Consider the following 20989-nt stretch of genomic DNA (forward strand, 5'->3'; position numbering starts at 1 on the left):
ACATGGGTTAGCAGTATCAGGATTTAAGTATTTTTGTTTCTGTTTATTTTTATCACTTAGATGTCTAAAAACAAAATTCTCAAATTTATTGGTCGATATACATCCCTGTCCTCACCTATGGTCATGAGTTGTGCAAAATGACCGAAAGAATGAGATTGTGAGTACAAGTAGCAAAAATTAGTTTTATTTGCCAGATGACTTGGCTGACACTCTATGACAGGGTGAGAAGCTATAGCAATTTGTAAGAGCCTCAGTGTAGAGTAGCTGCTCTTCTAGGTTAAGAGGAGCAAGTTGAGGTGGTTTGGGTGGATCCCCTGGTGCTGCTGTCGGCATTCCCTGTTGGACCCTGTGACAGACACAGCACATGCTGGAGGGATTATGTCTCTTGGCTGGGTTGGGAAGGGCTGGGAATTCCTCAGGAAGTGCTGAAATCTGTAGTTGGATGCAGGGAATTCTGTGTTGACCTGATTGACTGGCCATTGCCCCTATTCTCCCCAGGAAAAGTGGTTTCAGAAAATGAAATAAGAAGAGATGTCTCTTAACATTCTCACAATGTAAGTCAGCTGAGGAGGTTCAGGAGCAGGAGATCATTTTTTCAGAGTTCTGTGAGTAGTGCTATTTCTATTTGAATCTACTGGTTTTTGTGACATTCTTCCCTGATTTTCTTGGAGTCTGCCTTGGATTATGTAGAATGACTTGTTTGCTTTGGATTGTCTACTCTGTTGAGCATTCTTGCCTAATTTTCTTGCCTATTGTTTCCAATTTATCTTTGATTTTTAAAGAGCCTTTGTTACCCTTTTTGTTCACAAGCTGGGGTTTGATGATCCTCCCTTTCTATGGGGCTTAGATTTTGAATGTTTTATGTTGTTTTAGTAGTATTTTTTTGCGGCCTGCTTCGGAAGAAGACAGCAGGTAGTATTTGGGACCTGGCTGAGTTATGGTGAGCCTCTTCTGGGCAGGTTAGTGAAGGTCCTGGCCTGCTTCTTGGTATATTGTTGGAGGCCTCACAACCCTTTTTGCCTTATTCAATTCTCCATTTCAAGTCAGGCATGGCTATTGTTCTACCAAAAGTATAAAGGCCCTAACTGTTTGATTTCTCTTTGGATTTGCTGTTAATTAACTTCTCGACACTTTACTGAAAATGCTTTTCCACTCTGTTCGATTGTTCTACCAACAATTGCATATCCAAGACAAGCAAGAGCGCAACAGCTGGATGGAAGAGAGACCACAACTTTAGTGAGTTTAATACAGAAGATTTTAGTGAGGAGATTTGGAGAAATATTGTGGTCAGTAGTGGACTAGCCATCCCATCTTATAGGGCAAGGGAACCAAACTGCCCAGATTGGCACTAGTGTCTCTTATTTTGTCTTAATTCATTCATTGTGTTCTCTTCTTGAACTTTGTAAGACCTTGGTCTTTTTCTTGCTTTGAGGTTTGTGCAAAAACTCCCTTCAATCACATACTTCTGTTTATCACAAATGTAGCAGAAAACTGTACATGTGATAAACTTATATACAAGAATCAAGCTTTGCAAATCTCTGTGCCTCTCTTTTAATTCGATGATGATTTAAAAATAAAAAATAAAACACTACTCTGAAAAATTAAATTAAAGAGCTACAACATTTACACAAGTACTCTCAGAGACTTACATGGTGAGTTTGACGGAGACACAACACTTCCAGACGTGTCAGGTAAATGAGGGTTTACTATCTTCTGTTTAAGACAACTTGTCCTCATTGTGTGATGTAGTAAGAATAAGAAGGGACTGGGGAGACTCTTGTGTTACGTCAAGGAGCATATCATGATAAATAAAGCTAGATGTAAAATGATAGCTTGTCTACATTGATGCCCACCCACTCAAATCTAGCAGGCAGTAAGCAGCCAATGGAAGGGCTCGACAGAGCTTTGCTCACCAGTTGGATGTGAATGGTGTCCATCAGAGATAGGAGACCCTGCCCCCGTGGAGTGGGCGTGCTCCAGGTGCATGTTCTTATAGTGTGATTGGCCAGCAGCGTTGGTCTCACCTTCGGAATGGGCATCACCCTCTGAGCTGGACCCCAGCTTGCCATTCTTGCGGCGCCGTGGCTGATATTTATATTCTGGGTGGTCCTTCTTGTGCTGCATACGCAACCTCTCAGCCTCCTCGATGAATGGACGCTTGTCGTTCTCGTTCAGAAGCCTGCCAAGACACATACAAAAACAAGCCAAGTTGGTTCCTGACAGTATGAGGCAAATTAAAGTGAAAGAAAACCGAAGAGAAGAAAAAACAAAAAATGAAGCTACTGAGATGAAGGTAAGGAGACCACTAATGTATAGGAAGTGAGGTATACAAGGCAGAATTTATTCAAGCGTAGTTGTCAAAAATCATTATGAGAAGACCAAAAACTTCCAAAAAGTTAATAAAATAACATTTTCACTGAAATTTGAATAAGAAAACTAAATCATTGTATAGCAGAGTATTTTATAAATGATGGTCATGCATTAGTCTGGTGAGACTGCTTACTTCTAGTATATATGATTCTAATAACACAATATCTGATGTTAATTTAGGTATAACAGTAACACTTAATGATTTTGCACTGTGGGAAACATAGCTGCTTCCACACAGGTCCGGGGACATGGATTTGGTTCTCTGTCTTCATTGCAATGACCTGCATATTAGAATTCTAGAGACTTTAAAAAAGCACAATGTGAGTTACAACGGGTGAATGATAGTGTGCCCAATCATGAACTGATGCCCTTTCACCTCTGGATCCTGTTTCTGGGATCAACTCTGGCTTCCCAGGATTATATAACTGAGTAAGTGGGCTCATTAAATCAATAGCTGGTTGGACACAATTTTTTCAGCTGCAGCATATGGTGGTGTGGATCAGACCTGTAAAAAGTAAGCTTCCGGTTAGTCTTACATTGACCTCCCAGTTCTTATCTGAGACCTGATCAGTCATGATTAATGTCTAGCCTAATGTTTTTAATGTAAAAAACAAAAACAGTAGGATCTTTCTATGACATCTTATGTCTGGGTTTTTATCAGATATTCATATTTACAGTAAACATGCATCCTCTTACCTCCACAGTTTGCCCAAAGTCTTGCTCAGTTCGGCGTTGTGTAAATGAGGATACTGATCTGCCAACTTCCTTCTGGCAGCCTGTGCCCACACCATGAATGCATTCATTGGCCTTTTCACATGTGGCTTACTTTTATTCCCGGAGCTGACCCGCACTGGCATTGGAACGAGGGTCCAGTCGTAACCATTTAGCACCTGACTGACAGCTTCACGAATCCCAATAGGAAAGCGATCATCTTCCTCCTCGTGCTTCCTTTTTGAAGCATCTGCTGAAGAACTTGAAAGTGAGCCAGAAATAGGTGAGTCCTTGCCCACTCCGCCTGTTGATGGACCTGGGGATAAGGAATGGCCATCGTCAGATCCCCCAGGGCTCATTTCAACCTCGGACAAGCTCTGATCCTCTCCAGACATTTTGATTTACTCTGGTTATTCTCTCCTTTCCTGCTGGGGACAAGCAATGGTGTCCCAGTGCTGGAGTTAGTTCAGTATTTGGTTGTTGAGCTCTTTCAATCCTTTTTTCCTTTCTACAAGTCACGTTCAATATGATGTGATGAAGCTGATGAACTATGTATCTTTTTGAAATTCTTGCACCTCTCTTCTTTGAATGTATTCACGTTTCCCCCAACTTTCTGAAAATATCTGGAAATCAGAAGAAATTCAAACTCTAATCCACTTCTTGTGCATTTAGAAGAAACTCATTAAAGTGTGAACCTGGAAATGAAGAAGAAAACAAATGTAAATGATTCCACATATGCAAATAAATGAATGCAAATGAATAAAGAGAGCTTAGAGACAAACAGAAACCCAAAAAGAGGCTAATGAGAAAATGATTAAAACGGTCAGTCTTGATTATAGTGCCCTACAATGCATTGGCATTCCATTCAGGGTTGGCTCCTGCCTAGTGCAGCTATGTTGGTTTCAATAAAAGACAGATGAGAGAATGTCACAGGTCTCTTTACTAAACATGTCATAATACATTTGAAAATAATGAAGAGAAATATGGCAGGGATACCCTACTAGATATTCCGGAGTAGGGAGGATTTTTTAAGATGGGTAACTTTATGCCAAATGTCATCCATGCGTTATCCATAACAAGTCATTCTAATGCTGATGCTGATTTCAAGATTGAAAGGACTGCAAGGTTAAATAATGCCTTGCATATGACATGACTCGAATCAAGTTCTGAACAAAAACATTTATGTGGACGTTTTGGAGTTGTGTGTCCATAAAGTGTAGGAGCAAAATGGAACTTTTGCAAAAGATATAAAAACATGGAAGGTTGCCTAGAGAATGTTTTATCATATTTTATCAAACATCCTAGCTGTGGCTTAAATTTCCATTTAAATTACATTATCAAGACAGTTGTAGCAGCTGCCCTATCACCAACTGGTACTTTCTCGTATATGAAGTATAAAAAAAGTATTGGAATCCTTCAAAGATTGAATGTTGAGATTTTGATGGACCTCGATGTTTTAGACCTCCCTGAGTCCTCATATATGAAGTATTGGTAAAGTATTGTATCATCCAAAGATTGGATGTTGAGATTTTGATGGACCTCGATGTTTTAGACCTCCCTGAGTCCTCATATATGAAGTATTGGTAAAGTATTGTAATCATCCATAGATTCGATGTTGAGATTTTGATGAATCTCGCCATTTTAGACCTCCCTGACTCTGGAAATACCATTTTTGGAATTATGTCAGTGTATCTGTCTCTCTCTCTGTGTGTGTAAACATGATAACTTGAGTACGCTTTTGCTTAGCTCAACCAAATTTTGCATACAAGTAGTAGGTACAAAACATTGATTTCTATTAACTTTTGGGCTATTTCCGCTAACCTTTTTATTCATGCACCTGCAGAGTCCGATTCATTTAACTTTACTTTTATAATAATTGTTCAATATATTATTAATTTAATTTGATTTGATGTTGATGGTTCCTTAATGTACATAATATAAAAATATAATCATTGCCTTGCTGTTTACTCCTCAAATATCCATCCCCATATCTGAGTATACGAGAAAGTTGAGGGGAGACCACTCCTGGTTTTGTTGTTTTCTGTTCATACAAACTGGTAAGTAAACCTTGTTCAATTACCAATATATGACTTTGCACTTCAACATCCTATTGAATTTTGGTTTTTTATATGATCAGGTTTGTGGGACTCCATGCACACCACCAAATGATCAGGGGTAAAATACTTCAGATGTCACAGCTTATTTTACACTTTCTTTGTTTATTCACAATCTGATATTTAAACTACATTTTGAATAAGCTACTTCTCTGGTTATATTCAAGTATTTTCTTAAAATGTATAGAAACTGTTATATTTTGGGAAAGGTGGGTGGTTATATAACAGAGAAATGTATTATGATCCGGTGCCTGTCTTAATTACATCATGAAGGAGTCAAACAGGAGTATGTGCAGTGCACAGGTAACTTATCCAGGATTTGATCCTGTTGGAAATGCTGTGATGGCATCTTGAGAAAAGGGATTAATGGTGGATAAGACTGAAGTAGACAGTGGGATGTCTCTAAACATGAGAGCATGTGTTATTAAAATGGCCTCCTGTTCAGCGTCTGCATGGTGTACTCACATCACTGAGGCCTGATTTTATGAAATGGCAGACACAGTATATCCTGTAGACACACAGCAATTCAAAACCATCACTCTGAACCTGCTATGTTCAATTCAGGGTCTTGAGCAGCCATGTGATTAATTCTGGATAAGATGCCAGGCTATTGCAGGACACATTTGTTCACACACTTCACTAACTGACTTAGTCATGGAGACTTTGCTTAAGAGTCAAAAGTCAGATTAAACTGCAAAGGTTTATGATATGGGCAGAAATATGGCAGAAAACACACAAAGACACACAGAGGACATGCAAAGTGAGCACCCACTGCTTCAGGATTCCCAATTAGGTTTTCTGGAGTCATGAGGTGGCAGCTGTGGTGTAAGGAGGGTCTCCTGAATGAAGATTACTTAAGAATTAATCTTCCATTTAATGTGAGCATTTTTTGTTCAAGGATATCAATTATGTAAACACGATAAAGTAGTTTGAAAGCCTGCATATAATGAAATATTTTGTTTCCATGTAGTAATTGTAATAAACCCCTTGTAAAAAAAATAAAATAAATGATATTTATTGGTGAATAAATAAAGAGAGTCACTGCACAAACTCCAGAAATGTGGAATTGCTCATTACACAAATGCCTTTATAAAGAACTTTATTCAAACAGGGTTACATTTCTGATCAACTATTTCATTTCTTTAACCACATAAAATGTTACCTTCACAAAACATGTGATATGGTTCCCTTTCATTTTATTTCTTAGTTTTTTCTATTAAGTTGTGATAAACTGGTAAGGAAATGATCAAGTTCAATGCAATAGACTCATTTCTCAGCAACTATTTCATTTTTGTAACCACATAAAATTTTACGTTTGCAAAATATTTTGTGCAATTTCTCTTTATTTTAGTTCTCTTTTATTTATTAAGTTATAATAAACTAAATTGCTAAGGAAATGATCAAGCTCAATCTAATATACAAGTTGCTTTTCTCCATGCACACATGGCTTTCTAAAAATAGACGTATAAAGTAATCGATTTCATTTTCTGCTGCAACTCTTGATGACTTTTTATGGAAATGTGGTGACTTTGTAAATAGGTATACTTTACATATGAGAATATAAATATCCATCCATTATCCAACCCGCTATATCCTAACTACAGGGTCACGGGGGTCTGTTGGAGCCAATCCCAGCCAACACAGGGCACAAGGCAGGAAACAAACCCTGGGCAGGGTGCCAGCCCACCGCAGGTGAATATAAATATGTGTATATAAATATATCAATATGTGCTGTGGTTGACAGCTGGGACCCTTGCCCGGCCTGGATGCCACTGGGGGAGTAAGTGTGGCCAAAGCATTACCTCCCCTGGAACATTAGAGGGCGGCCCCCCTGGTTGCAGACAGTGCCTTGGACTCCTGCAGGGCTTCATGGGAGTTGGAGTTTGTTATAGCCCTGTTGGGATCCGCGGGCGCCACCAGGGGGTGCTACAATTACTACTGAACCCTGGAGGGCAGCTCTTCTGTCACACCTGGAAGTGCTGTCGGAAAGACATCATCAGACACCTGGAGTGCTTTCGGGTGCCCAACATAAGGGGCCAGCAGACACTACTTTGGGAGCCAGAGTTGGGAGGAGGAGGGCGACAAAGCTTGCTGAGAAGGAGTGGAGGCGAAAAATGGACTGAGAGATAAAGAAAGAAAAGAGAGTGAGAGACAAAGATAAAGAGTTAAGAAAGTGTGTGTTTGGGATGTTGGGGACACTGTAAATAAAAATCACATGTGCTTTAGTACTATTTGTGTCTGTCTATGACCCGGGCTAGAATGTTCACAGTGCACATACAGTATTAGACTTTTAGAAATATACTTGGAAAACGATATGCCAATATGAATCAAATTTCCATTGTTTTGAATGTGATTCAGTAGACATGTGAGAACAATTCCATTACAATTTATCTTATTAGGAACTAAACATAGCCATCAACAGCATCATGGGGAGACAATATCATTATTGTTTATTAGAGAGATTCCTTTACTCAAAGTGATTTACACAACTGGAATATATCACAGATGTTTCTAGGTGTATTAGACAATTACAGAACATGCTGGCTAAGACATGGATTTGTCAAACAGATTCAGAGATGCAATTTAAATGGAGAGATGTCTGATTCAATACTGATACCCATAACATAAATAGTCTTCCAGGAACGGGCTAATGTCTGAAATAATGACAAGAATGAACCCAAGTTCAATCGAAATACTATACTATGATAACAACCAAATCATACTCACTTACCTAATTTGGGGTCGGCAGCAGCCAGTGCCTATCACAACTTATCATAATAATAATAAAAATCATCATCATCATTTCACTGACTTTACATTCCAGCCGCCATAAAGAAACCTCCCACTGCTCCATTCCACCTGAACTAGTGTGGTGCTGAGGTGTCACCCGTCGCATGGCTGCACTCGGGTCCTAATCTGGGGTCTTGAGTTGGTTTGTCATGTGGTGGGTGCGGCCTCCCGCAATATCAGCGCCTGCTCCTGACCGCCTCTCCTCTCCTACACGAGAAAATAACGACCCTTTAAACCTTTAAACATATTCTAATAATCAGGAACTCCAAATCTTTCCAGCAGTTCAGATGCATAGTTTCAGTTTTGGCTGAATTGACCTGATCTGCGTGTGAGTGGGACCCGTGTTAACATGGTGGTGGTCTGTGCACAGTTAGCCTTACGCTTGTTGCTGCTGCCGTGTAAGCCAAAGAGTTCAATAAATGAATTCATTGATTGACGAATCTGCAGTGAGAAAACAGCAGCTCACAATAAGCGTGGAAAATCAGCATGTAGATACCAGAAATGATCTCCGAACTCCAAATGTTTACTTTCTTTCTTTTTCTTTTTTTTTTTTTGTCGGTCGGCGTGCCTTATTTGAGTAACATAAAGCAAGTATTAATTTCACTCTCTGCCGTTTGACATTCTTGAAAGAGCCGCCCAGTCATCTTTGGAGTCAGACAATAACTTGATGTTTACGTCGTGTGTGTTCCATGTTCAGCTGGGATTAGATTACCTGCACAGATCACGGAAACAGACATCTATTATGAAGTTTTCGAAGAGGCTAGACGCGATGCCAGTCTAACCGCGTGCGTCCCGACCGCAGAGGGCAATTCCGCTTCTGTGACGAGCTCAGGGACCCATTGTCAAATGCAGACAGCAGCAGCAGCAGCAAACGTCAACGCTGCCAGTCCCGGCTCATGTAACACTTCACTTCCTATAACCTAAATGGACACGGCAGACACTTGAAGAATAGTTGAGCATTCAGACAGGACGTCCACAGCTTTAGAATGACCTACACCCAAATCCTATGATCACGGCATCTCCAATGATGTAGTCAAAACAGGTAACATATTTTGCCAACAATATAAAGTAAATAAACACTAAAATTACCGAGAAAGGCAGAAGCCTTGCAGAATTAGTGCTACATTCAGACAAAGGCTGGCATTTTATTATTTCGGTGATCCTGGGGATCCACGCGCGCTGACACACGTTAAAACCACAATAACCGACCTATATTAATTATTCATGTGTACATATAATTCTCCACTCTTTTATAAATTGGAGGCGTCGACAAAGAAAATACAACGTCTGAGCGTTATGAAAAAAAGTACTTCACCACACACATCAGGAGTTACTTTCTTTTATTTTATTTCTTTCCGACGTTCATGGTAATAAACTGAAATATTTCGGCAAACGACCTGACACCTCAGTGCAGTTTGTGTTTAATCACAAAACTACGAAAACCCGGGAGTGTGTTGCGCAGTAGAACAAAGGGTTCCAAGTAGATGTGCCCCGAAAAATCGTTTTTATCATCGCGAGCTCAACCTGTACAGCAAAGTGTCGATAACTGTCCAGAATTATTCACAAGGCTGCACGCAACTATATAAAAAAATGAATGTGTTTTTAATGAGTATTATTGCTTTTTCAGAGTTTAAAGCACTGCAATTCGTATCGTATATTCGCCCAAAAAAGTTTAGGGATTTAACATTAGCCTATTTTCAGAAGCCTTACAGCGATGCAAACATATCATTACATACCACGAGACAGTTATGACAAGAGAACAGATCTGGCACCTAAATTATTTCAAAACACGGCCCCTGTTAACATCTGGGACGGTGTCGTGTTCGATCCGCTTATCAGTCCAAAGAACACACATGATCAGTTTCCATCAGAATTTATACAAACGGGCCAATACGTGATTAGGCTACTGAGCTTTACTGTCAGCGTCTGAGTGAGTCGGGAGAGAACTTCACGAGCGCAGGCAGCAAGTGCTTCGTCACGACGTGCGCGTTCACCGAATGCAAAGGACTACGATGACGAATATTCAACAAATAAAAAGTTGTTATCTTCAGAAATAACGTTAAATTTCATCATTTAAAGGATAATTAGAGACACTATATAACACAGCAGCGACATGTATTTTTTCATTGAAATCTAACGAGGAACGACGCGACATTTTAACTGACTGTCAGACTTAAAATACAGCAGTTCAGCCTCAGAGGAACTGAGTAGAGAAAACGCATTTCTGATAACAAGACACTAATTATATGGTAGATAGATAGATAGAGAGTGAGATAGATAGATAGAGAGTGAGATAGAGTGAGAAATAAAGACAAAGAGATAGATAGATAGATAGATAGATAGATAGATAGATAGATAGATAGATAGAGTGAGAAATAAAGACAAAGAGAAAGATAGATAGATAGAGGCACTATGTAATAGATAGATAGATAGATAGATAGATAGATAGATAGATAGATAGATAGATAGAGGCACTATGTAATAGATAGATAGATAGATAGATAGATAAAATTAAGGGTTTTAGAGATAATTGTACAGATTATGTACAGTTAAAAAAAATCAAATATATTGTAGGCGTTAAATTGAAAATAGATTTTTTTCTTTATTTCAGATATTTATTCATTGCTTATGCATTGTAAACCTTTTTGCTGTATTCCAAGAATATAAAAAATATACATTACCAACATAACCTATACCCTTGAAATATTGGTAAATAAAAGAAAACCTGAACTGGTTACTTATTGTTTCATCTTGCATTTCCTGGCAAAAACTGTTTTGTTTTTGTTCATCCGTATAGTTTTAAGTGGATGGTCCAAACGGAACTTAATTGTAAAAATGACAAAGAAAATAATAATAAAAAAAAAAAAAATAGCAAACAGACAAAAATTTTAAAAAGCTGCAAAACAACTTTTACAAAAATCTGCCATTTACTACAAATTGTGAGATACGATATCTAACAAGCTCGCTTTGTACAAATTTCTGTCTCTTTATTTATATCAAAAGACGAAATGAACTTCAAAAGTATAGAGAAGAATGTGGTGCTTTGGAAGGAATATTTTCAGATGAAATTAAACAAAATTCAGTTTTTGCAGGGTGAACTTTTTACAAAATTACGCTTTTATTTAAAGTCAATTGCCTAACTTTAGCACTAAATATAAAGAGTCTGAAAAGGGCAATTGCAAAATTGTAAGGCGCATACAATGTATAATAAATTATGTCTAATCATAATAAACAGTAACGTTACACTATTCTTTATTGTATTAATAATTTCATTTATATAATAATTATGTCAATATCAAAATTAAAAGTCTAATTATAACAAATTAAACATACTGATCTTTATTAAATTAATATAAATATTAATAGAATAATTACATCCGAAAATATAATAATAATACAATTAGGTGATAAAATAATTATTATTCATAGAGAATATGTCATTTAAATCTAACCATTATTTTGATTATTATTAAGATGATGATGATTATTATTATTATTACTATTACTACTAATAATCATTTTTCTCTCTCTCTATATATATATATATATATGTGTGTAAATGTATATATGCATGTATTTTTTCACTTTTTTCACCTTTTCGTTTAATTCTGGCATGAATGAAAAATTAATATTATTAAAGAATCATTGCATATTTTCCTCTTTTACAAATCGGTAAATAAAGTGTTAGCCCAGTACCTTGCTCTTCCTTAAATCCCAAAATCCCAAAATGCAAAATGCTTTGAGGCAATGATGCTACATGTTAAATATAAATAAAACTAATAAAAGAATTCGGTAGGTTTAGTTTTCAATGTAGCGTTCATTTGCTTTTTAAACATGCCCGTTTCTTTAGTTTTTACAGAGAAAAAAGTGCTAACCACACGAAAACAACGAATGTCACACTCCTGCAAACACACTTTATTTATAGTATTTCGAATAAAATATAAATCTACTAGTAAATTAAAAAACATAACATGTATGTAGTTTTTGAATCAAACAATGTAACGAAATGCATAATTTACAAAACGGTTAAAAAAGTAAACAAATCAGGGTGTTTCATCCATCCAGCTATTCATTTTCTGTGCAGGTTTAGTCCACTGCAGGATCGCGCAGAGCATTTACCTGCTTACGAGATTAAAGTACAAACACTAAATTACGAACATATCAAAGTATGGAACATTTTTCTTTCACATTGGGATAAGAAGACTATTGGAGGCGTAACAAAGGCACATTTATGAACGTTAAGTAGCGGAGCTTTTAATAAATTATACACTATATTGCTCGGTTCCGGCATTGCCTGCAACTGCAGAATGGAGACAATGAATTAAAACAATGCCACGTCCGTTTCCTCTTCTACTCTAAAATCGGCTCCGATCGAATGACACTTAATTACCGGTCCTGTTTATACGCATCGGTTAAACGCTTTGGAATAAAATGGATCCTGTAATTCAGCCCGAGTCATTTAACTTTTAATTAAGAATACACAAGGGAAGGGATGCTTTCCCAATAGTGTTTTCTCAACCATAAATGTACAATGATTATTATGAAATTGTATAAAGTCTTTGCCAAATTTCGGGTGAAACTAAGGTTTGTTTCGGTAAGCATTACCAGGTGGTTCCCTTTTAAATTTTATTTACAATAAAACTGAATGGTCTGGAAAACAACTGAAAGATTCAAACACAACCACTCGCTAAAGCGAACCTACAATTCAGACGTTTTTGAAAGAGCCACATCTTCTAAATTATGAGCAATAGTTAGCCAAAAATTGCTTTTCCTTCTTTCAATCGTGTGTGTATTTAAAAACTGTTAATGGCAATGAGCTTTGCATCTTTATTTTTAGCCGCACATGTATCTTAAAACTGAATAATATTTACTTGTGCCTTTGAGTTTTTAGAATGTTTAGTTAATGAAAGTCATATCGGCCAAAACTTGGGTAAACTATCTATCTATCTATCTATCTATCTATCTATTTTATTTTATTTTATAAATTTTTATTTTAAAATAAAAAAAATATCTATCTATCTATCTATCTATCTATCTATCTATCTATCTATCTATCTATCTATCTATCTATCTATCTATCTATCTATCTATGTGTCATTTTTGTTTATTTAGAACTTTACATGTTTCATCTAAAAAATGAAAAGATCAAAAATAGCAAAGTTAAGTAAAATGAAACAAGATGAAAATCATACAGAAAATATGATAAAACTGTTGAATAATTTAAAAATGATTTTCTGTTTGATTGAGGATTTGATAACAACTTAAAATGATGTTACTTAGGAGATCTGAAATTTTTATAAATATTTGTAAGTAGATTGTCATGTCTTATATGCAGAATAGATCAGACTTGTCCCAATATCTCCCGTACTTGACTTGTTAACATTGCTAGACACAACTGCACTTAGTTCTTTGCATATTATTTAATTTAGCATATCTTAAAAGATGAAATATTGGTGGTCTTGGCATTTATAAACTGAAATGCAAAACAGCCACATTAGTTAACATTCCCTTAGATAACACTGTGTACTGTACATGGTGAAAGCACAATGCTAAATGAACAAAAGCAAGCACGAACACAACCACTTTCCAACCTGCTGTTATTAAACTCGTCCATCCATCCATTTTTGTATCTGCTTACCCATTTCAGGGGACTAAGGTCTAGAGCTGACAAAACAACCAAAATGGACCAAATGGGTTCGTCAGAAGGTGTAAGGGCTCACTTCTCAAAGACGCACTGATTGTGTAACTGAACACTAACACCGTAAGTAAGGCACTAACAAAAAAATTCAATCAAGGCAAAACTGTAATCTTTTATTTGTGCAATCCTGAAATACAAGATTAACCTTTTAAAAATTACATCGAATGGAGCGATTGGTGGATTAGAGAATTCAGGACCCCATTAAAGCCATGAACTTTTTTTCATCAGGAGTCTTGCACTTTTGCTTGGTGTTTCCTTTAGAATGAATGTTTTCCACTCTGCTCTTATGACACTCCGTATTTCCTTTATTTTTATTTTTTTTATGTGTATATTGATTCACAACATGTGCCAGCCGCTGTACTATTTTTGGTCATCCCAGATGTTTTTGTGTTAAAGAATGAACGTCCACAGATAAAACAGCAACATCTCAGGACTCTGAGGGTGTGCTGCGCTGGCTGCTTTTCTGCAAGCATAGCTCAAGGGTGCAGTATGATGGATAGTAAATCTGGGGCCAGGCATATGATCTGTGTGGTGGTCACCACATCCTGCTTATCAATGGATTTTGGGGCGTAAGTCACACATCACCAAAGAACATCTGGTTTTCCTTGATTTGAAGCAGTGAGGTATGTGTCATGGGATAGCTCAGCCACTAGTGTAGGGTTTAGGGACTTTGACTTAGCAGCAATGTCACTGAATTCTAAAGCTCAACGCTTATAATGCAGTTGGATGGACGATGTGAAGTATGTGTGAGTGCTTCACGGGGAGGTGGGTTTTCACTATGTGACGTACCCCACAAAACAAAGCTTATCAGCTTATGCAGATAACACTCCTAAACATAAAGATGCTGGAGCGGGTCTTCAGAGCGATGCCATAGAGGAACCATTTTAGGTTCCCATAAGACACATCCGCATTAAGATTCCAGAAAGAACTTTTGTGTATTGAGATCTGTAATGGCTCCATTCAGTGAATAGGCCTGAATCGAGGCCTACAGATTTGTGAACTACCAATGGCTCCTAATTTTACATGGACTTGTGCTGCATACAATAATACAGGCCAAGTTCAGGTTTTCTCAATCTGTTGGTGTTCTGCCAGGTAGCCTAAGTAAGATACATTAGGGATTTTATTTTTCTTTCTTCACATTAGGAAGATTTTCAAAACACACTTCGTATACTAAGAATGAAATGGCTCTTGGTCAAGCATTTGCTGTACGAGGAACCACACAACCCAGGACAGATCCATAAAGTGTCATTAAAGAACCAGTAGAGTGTGTGTGAATATGCATATTAACATTTGAATTCCCTTTCCAATATATAATATAATCATTCAAATGGGTTGAAACCAACCCTAAGACACAGTTAACCCCTTAATGAGCATTTCAACAATCAATGCATTCGCTCTTCTCGACTTGGCCAGTCAAATTCAAGGCACAAGGCAGGAATCTGACTACACTCCGAGCGATGCCAGAGGGGAATCATTTTTGGTTTGCAGAAGTTCCATCCACATGAACGTTTCCAGAAAGATCCACGACAGGCTCCATGCAGTGAATAACCATGAATAAGAGATTTGTGAGACACCAGTGGGCCACAATTTTAAAAGGAGTCTTGCTGTATACAGTAACACAGGCCACAAGCCCAGGTTTTTCTGAAGCTGTTAGTGTCCTGCTAGGTAGCCCACCATACACTAAAGATTTCAAGGTTCATTTTTTTCCCCCCTACATATTAGGAGGTTTTTCAAAGCACAAAGAGCGGGCTTAATATGCAAACAACCCTTCGCAGAATGAAATGGAGCTTTGTCAAGCAATGGTTCTAAGAGGAACCACACAACCCAGTAAAGAACCACAAAATGCCTTTAAAGAAGCAGCAGTTGTCTGAAAGAGTATATGAAGAAGGTGCCAATTCATTGCAGAGTACACTCAGATAAATATCCAGCCATCAATTTAGAGCTGCTGCAGTTAATGGACCGTACATATCCTTTGGAGAAAAACATGACACAGACACGAGCAGAATGTGCAAACTCCACAAAGAAGAAGATGTTCAGACTGTGATGAGGGATTGGGAATTCATGGCTGGGAAACAGAAGCACTAACCACTGTGCGGCATCGTGAAGGGATATTTAAAGGATAAAGATACAACCAGCTCAACCAAGTATTTAGTGATCAATAACAGAACATCTCATGAAACGATCAGAATGAATCGACGAGCATTCAGTACATTCCTAGCAATTCTGTCTCACTTAACTAATGAATGGTTATCATGTTCTTGTCAGAAATCTCATCACAAAGAAAATGACGGAATAACGTCGGAGAGATTTCTATTCTCTTGACCCAAGCATAAGCATCCCTTTATTAGATTTTTTTTGTCCCCCCAGGGCAAGAGTGGGCACACTCAAAACTGCATGGCAGGAGTGGCAATCAACTTGACTGAGCATCACTGATAACTCAAAATGAATGCCCTGCCTAGCCTGATATTTGTTTTGTATTTCTTCTGCTTTAATTGCCACATTTCCTTTTTGTTGCCATGCTTTACTTCTTTTTCTTTTTTTTTCCAGATCTTTCTGAAGGATTCCTATAGAGCTGTGACTTTTTCGATGTGTGGACACCCGATTAATTGGTATTTGACACTGACACTGAGGACCATTCATTATGGCGGCTCACCTTTTAGCTGCTATAAGTGATTAGGTGACGATGTCGTGAAAACAAATACAGTCATTTCATCTCAGATGCAATTAAATTGTGTTATTATTTTTTCCAGGTGACAAAATTCAACTTATCAGACTTTTTTTTTTTAAAGTATAAGGAAATGTAAATATGGGGTAGAAGAAGGCAAGAAATTCCATCACAAGTTCCAAGTAGCTTATGCTTACCAAACAACCACAGCAAAAATGTGCAGCCGTCCACGACTGGTGGCTTTAATCAAATCTGACAGCTTATTCAAGATCCCCGTAAGGTTAAGAATTTTAAACCAGAGGGGAAACATTCCTACTACCTTGCTTGCGGTAAACAAAGTGGAATATTTAGCAATGTGCTGAAGAAAACATTTGCTATTTCTATCAAAAGATGGCACCCGGGACCTTTTGGGCATGTTTTCCTTTTTCATTTTGAGTATTTTGTGGTGTTGTTTTTCACTGTTTTTCTTTACAAGTGACCTAGTAAATAAAAAAATGGCACATATAAAGAAATTCAGTTAAAAGTATTCCTAGTCACTCGTGATTATGTCTGTTCAGATTGATTTGTATTAAAATGTGTGTCATCCTACCTTACGATTTTAAGAATGCGGATGCCTGATTCAGGTCGGAAATGGGCATACAAGTTTTAAATTTCAGGCTCTCTGTCTTCACAAGTGTAATAACAATACAATGACACCTTATATGTAATTTATCTAAACAGTTTATACTTTTTTTTTAAAGTTTCAGGAGATGGATGTTTTTCTTGAAACTTTGCCGGGTAATTTGTTCAACTTCCAGAATGCTTCCAGTGCAAAAGCAAGGAATTTGATCAGTTTGTTTAATTATGGCTCAAAACTGTGTACAGTACTCCTAAAAATAAAGGTTCTAAAATGGCACTTCACTGGGTTGTGTGGTCCCTTATACAATCCTCGCTTGATAAACAACCATTTTATTCTGGAAAGGTTTTCGTGGACTTTGAAAACATTCCTAAGATGTGAATGAAACAGAAATCTTTAATGTACAGTTGACTATTTAGCAGAGTACTAAAGGATCTGAGTTATTGAGTACAACGAGCAACAAGCAACCCATTGGCACGTTACAAATGTGTTATTTATGGAGAATATAAATCAATCTAAGTAAATACTGATTCTTTTTGAAGCCTTCAAATGGATTGTTCTTTAAGGAGACAAAAATAGTCCCCCAAGGAATTGCTCAGAGTACCCATTTTGGAGTCTTGATTTTTAAGACTGTACACTTCTTTTTAACAGATGGGCTCTCTTTGGGCACTTCAGTGTGCTCCCATATTGTAAAAATGTTCATATCAGTTTAACTGGGAATGCTATAACGTCCCAGTATGAACGTGGGTTGGGTTGGACTGGCATTCCATCTAAAACTCTGGATTTTGCTTTATTCCCCCAATATTTGCTAAGGGTACACCAGGACTCCCCATGTCTTTATAATGGAAAAAGTGTGTTTAGAACATGAAACAATTGATAAAATGCTATTTTAGGTATAGAAAAAAATATTACACCATTTCATATGTTTGTTTAGAAGTTTTCACCCAGTTTCTTGTTTGCCTTTAAATTGGAATAAACTTTGTTTTAAACTAACCACTACATGGTAGCAATAGTTATGTTAGTTGAAACATATACACGAGAGTCGGCTTTAACAGATCGAAGTAACACACAAATCTGCAACTTAATACACTCTTTATATTATACCATACAGTAAATAGACTGAGTTGACTTATTAAATCTGATGCATTAAGATAGTAATACTTTATTAAGGATACAAACATTAAATAAATAAACAATACACAAAGCATTCACAGAATGTGATTAATACAGGATAGCATTTCTTTCTTAATTAATCAAAGCCCCAGTATTATGATTTTTTGATAGATAGATAGATAGATAGATAGATAGATAGATAAATAGATAGATAGATAGATTTTAGTATAGTAGGCAGGATAAGATAGATAGATAGATAGATAGATAGATAGATAGATAGATAGATAGATAGATAGATAGACAGATTTTAGTATAGTAGGCAGGATAAGATAGATAGATAGATAGATAGATAGATAGATAGATAGATAGATAGATAGATACTGTAGAATTACACCCTATTGTCATTAACATTCCAATTAAATTTTAAAATGACACTTAACGAAACTTTGAACTGTGGGTTAACCAAAAATGCCCAATGCAGTGTTGAAGTGCTATTCTAATTCATGTTGTAATTACATTTTAAAATAACATATATTCATAACTCAGTATTACTTATGCCATGCAGGATTTTTTTTACTTTTAACTAAATATGACAACATCTATATTGGGTTTGAAAATGATAAAGCATTTCCATTTTTTAAAATTTAAAATATGTTCATTTCAAAGCAGTAACACTAGAATCTCACTGCATACTTACTTGGTAGACTTAATTTACCACTTGAAAAGGTGGCTGAGCACCTGCTATTCTGTTGTGAAAAATAACAGATGGCACTCCCACCAAAACTGGATCATTTACTGAACATTTTCATTGTAACCATACATGTGAATTCTAGTTTACTGATAAAAGTATTTAAAATTTTGAAGGAAATGCTGCACAAAAAATATTTGTATATTGTTCATTGTGAATAACACTACGCTATGTGTAACTACATTCTAAAGTATTACTTAATACAAGCGTCAGATCCACATTAAAATTTATAATAATATATATAATAAAGTCTTCATTTTAAAATTTTGTTAAAATTCGGAATCGCACTCATCTTAGCATGTAAATTCCGGAAATGTTCACATTGCAGGGTCTGAAAAAAAGTCCTAGAGCTTAAAAAAGTATGTTCTTGCTCTCATTAGACACTGTTTAAAACAGTTACAGCGTTCTTCAAATAAAGTGTATAGATTGATAAAAATACATATTTCACAAATAAACGAATACTTTAATCACCAACAAAACCAATGATATATGATAAAACTACTCTTATTACGTGTATTTTTAAAATAAATTCATAGTCAACCTAAATACAACAGCCTGTATTCAAATGTCATCTACGCCACACAATATGTAAAATGGAGATTATGTCCGTTAGTAGATAGATAGATAGATAGATAGATAGATAGATAGATAGATAGATAGATAGATAGATAGATAGACGAGTTTCTAGTAATACAGAAATTTAAACGGTACAAAGTAATAAACAACTGTGACTGTTATTAAGTTTGATTCATTTCAGACTAAAAAAGTTTTTTGGATTTACTGTGATTTTTGAAAACTGTTTAGTTCATTTCAATTTTAAATGATCCTATTCCACTCACCTAAAGCCATATATTAAATGCCAGCAGTACTGTACACTAACGTCGAGAGAAATCTAATGATTGTATTTCAATTATTTGCGCAGTCTATCCTTTTCTATCTCTTTCTCTCTCTCCCTCTCACTTTTCAAGGTTGAAGCCAAATTCTTGCGCTGCAGACCAAAGCACACAAATTCCACATAACGTGTGTTTGACGAACTTAATTATAAGTAATAAAATTATATCAGTAAGTAATGAAAGAGCCGTGAAGGACGAGTGAGATTTGAAAGCTTACTTTGTAAACTGCTCCAGTCTCACGGGCGCTGCGTTAGAGATTTCCCATCAGTTCACATCCCAGCCCCCCGATGCCGTCTCGCTTTACTCCAATGAATGCAGGCTCTGTGTTGCGCTCGGGCTTAAAGAAGCTCTTGTTGTATTGAGTTTAGCAGAAAAAAAGGAAGAAAAGACGCGAAAACTCTTAAAGCGGCAGGGACCTAGTGAAACACTCCCCTTTAGTTGTTTTCTGATTGGTTAAGATTGGAGAAATGGGCGTGGTTAGTGATGAAGTCCATAAAAATGATGGTCTAGACGTGCGTGGTAATGAAAGAAGAACTACAAAAGTGTAAAATATCTATCTATCTATCTATCTATCTATCTATCTATCTATCTATCTATCTATCTATCTATCTATCTATCTATCTATCTATGACATGTTTACAGAAATAATATGTAAGATGGCAACTGGACACTAGTTTGGTTCATTCTGTGTTCTCTGTGACACAGATAAAGGTGGTCAATGCAGTCCAATGCAATGCATGCATGCATACAAGCTTTTTAATATTGTTAACCTTTTTTGTCTTTTGTTTTAATTAGAAACAGCAGCATATCCACTGAGACATTAGATTAAATTCAATTCCTGTACTATGTCATTGGAATTCTGTAGTTTGACTTCAGTTGATAAATAGTTATTTTGCAATACTAGCTCTAGTCTATCATAATGAATGGTTAGTTACTATAGCTATACTACAGATTTGCTATATAATAAATGATGATAAGTTAATTTAGAAGATTATGCATATCACCTCTGATGACTAATTACTTTGGACTACTACTTTTGGGATTCGTTATAACACTTTAGAAAATGTGAGTACTGTATATACTTTGGAAATTTAGCTTAGGTATTCTATAGTGGTTGACCAGTTATTTTGGAAAACTTTTCATACTTTATGAAGAATATTTTTCAAACAGTATCAGTACAGTTCAAACAATAGCTAATTTATTTGTAGCAGTAGATAGATAGATAAATAGATAGATAGATAGATAGATAGAAAGGCACTATATAATAGATA

General features: G+C 36.5%; 1 protein-coding gene across 2 annotated transcripts in view; it reads right to left on the bottom strand.

The window, feature by feature from the left end:
• sox10 (SRY-box transcription factor 10) overlaps positions 1–20090 on the bottom strand; it is a 32333-nt gene extending 12243 nt beyond the window's left edge. The window contains exons 1-3 of one of the 2 annotated variants that reach the window (XM_039765607.1): positions 19936–20090; positions 3067–3776; positions 2025–2179 (exon numbers count right to left, since the gene is read on the bottom strand). In XM_039765607.1, the coding sequence (XP_039621541.1) occupies positions 2025–2179; positions 3067–3476 (565 nt within the window). In that variant the 5' untranslated portion in view covers positions 3477–3776; positions 19936–20090. Of the gene's footprint in view, positions 1–1913; positions 2180–3066; positions 3777–19935 lie in introns of both variants that reach the window. The other variant, XM_039765606.1, reaches the window with a different exon arrangement.
• Between the last annotated feature and the right edge of the window lie 899 nt (positions 20091–20989).

Source organism: Polypterus senegalus, chromosome 10, assembly GCF_016835505.1.
Source record: "Polypterus senegalus isolate Bchr_013 chromosome 10, ASM1683550v1, whole genome shotgun sequence".
NCBI classification, from domain to species: Eukaryota; Metazoa; Chordata; class Cladistia; order Polypteriformes; family Polypteridae; genus Polypterus; species Polypterus senegalus.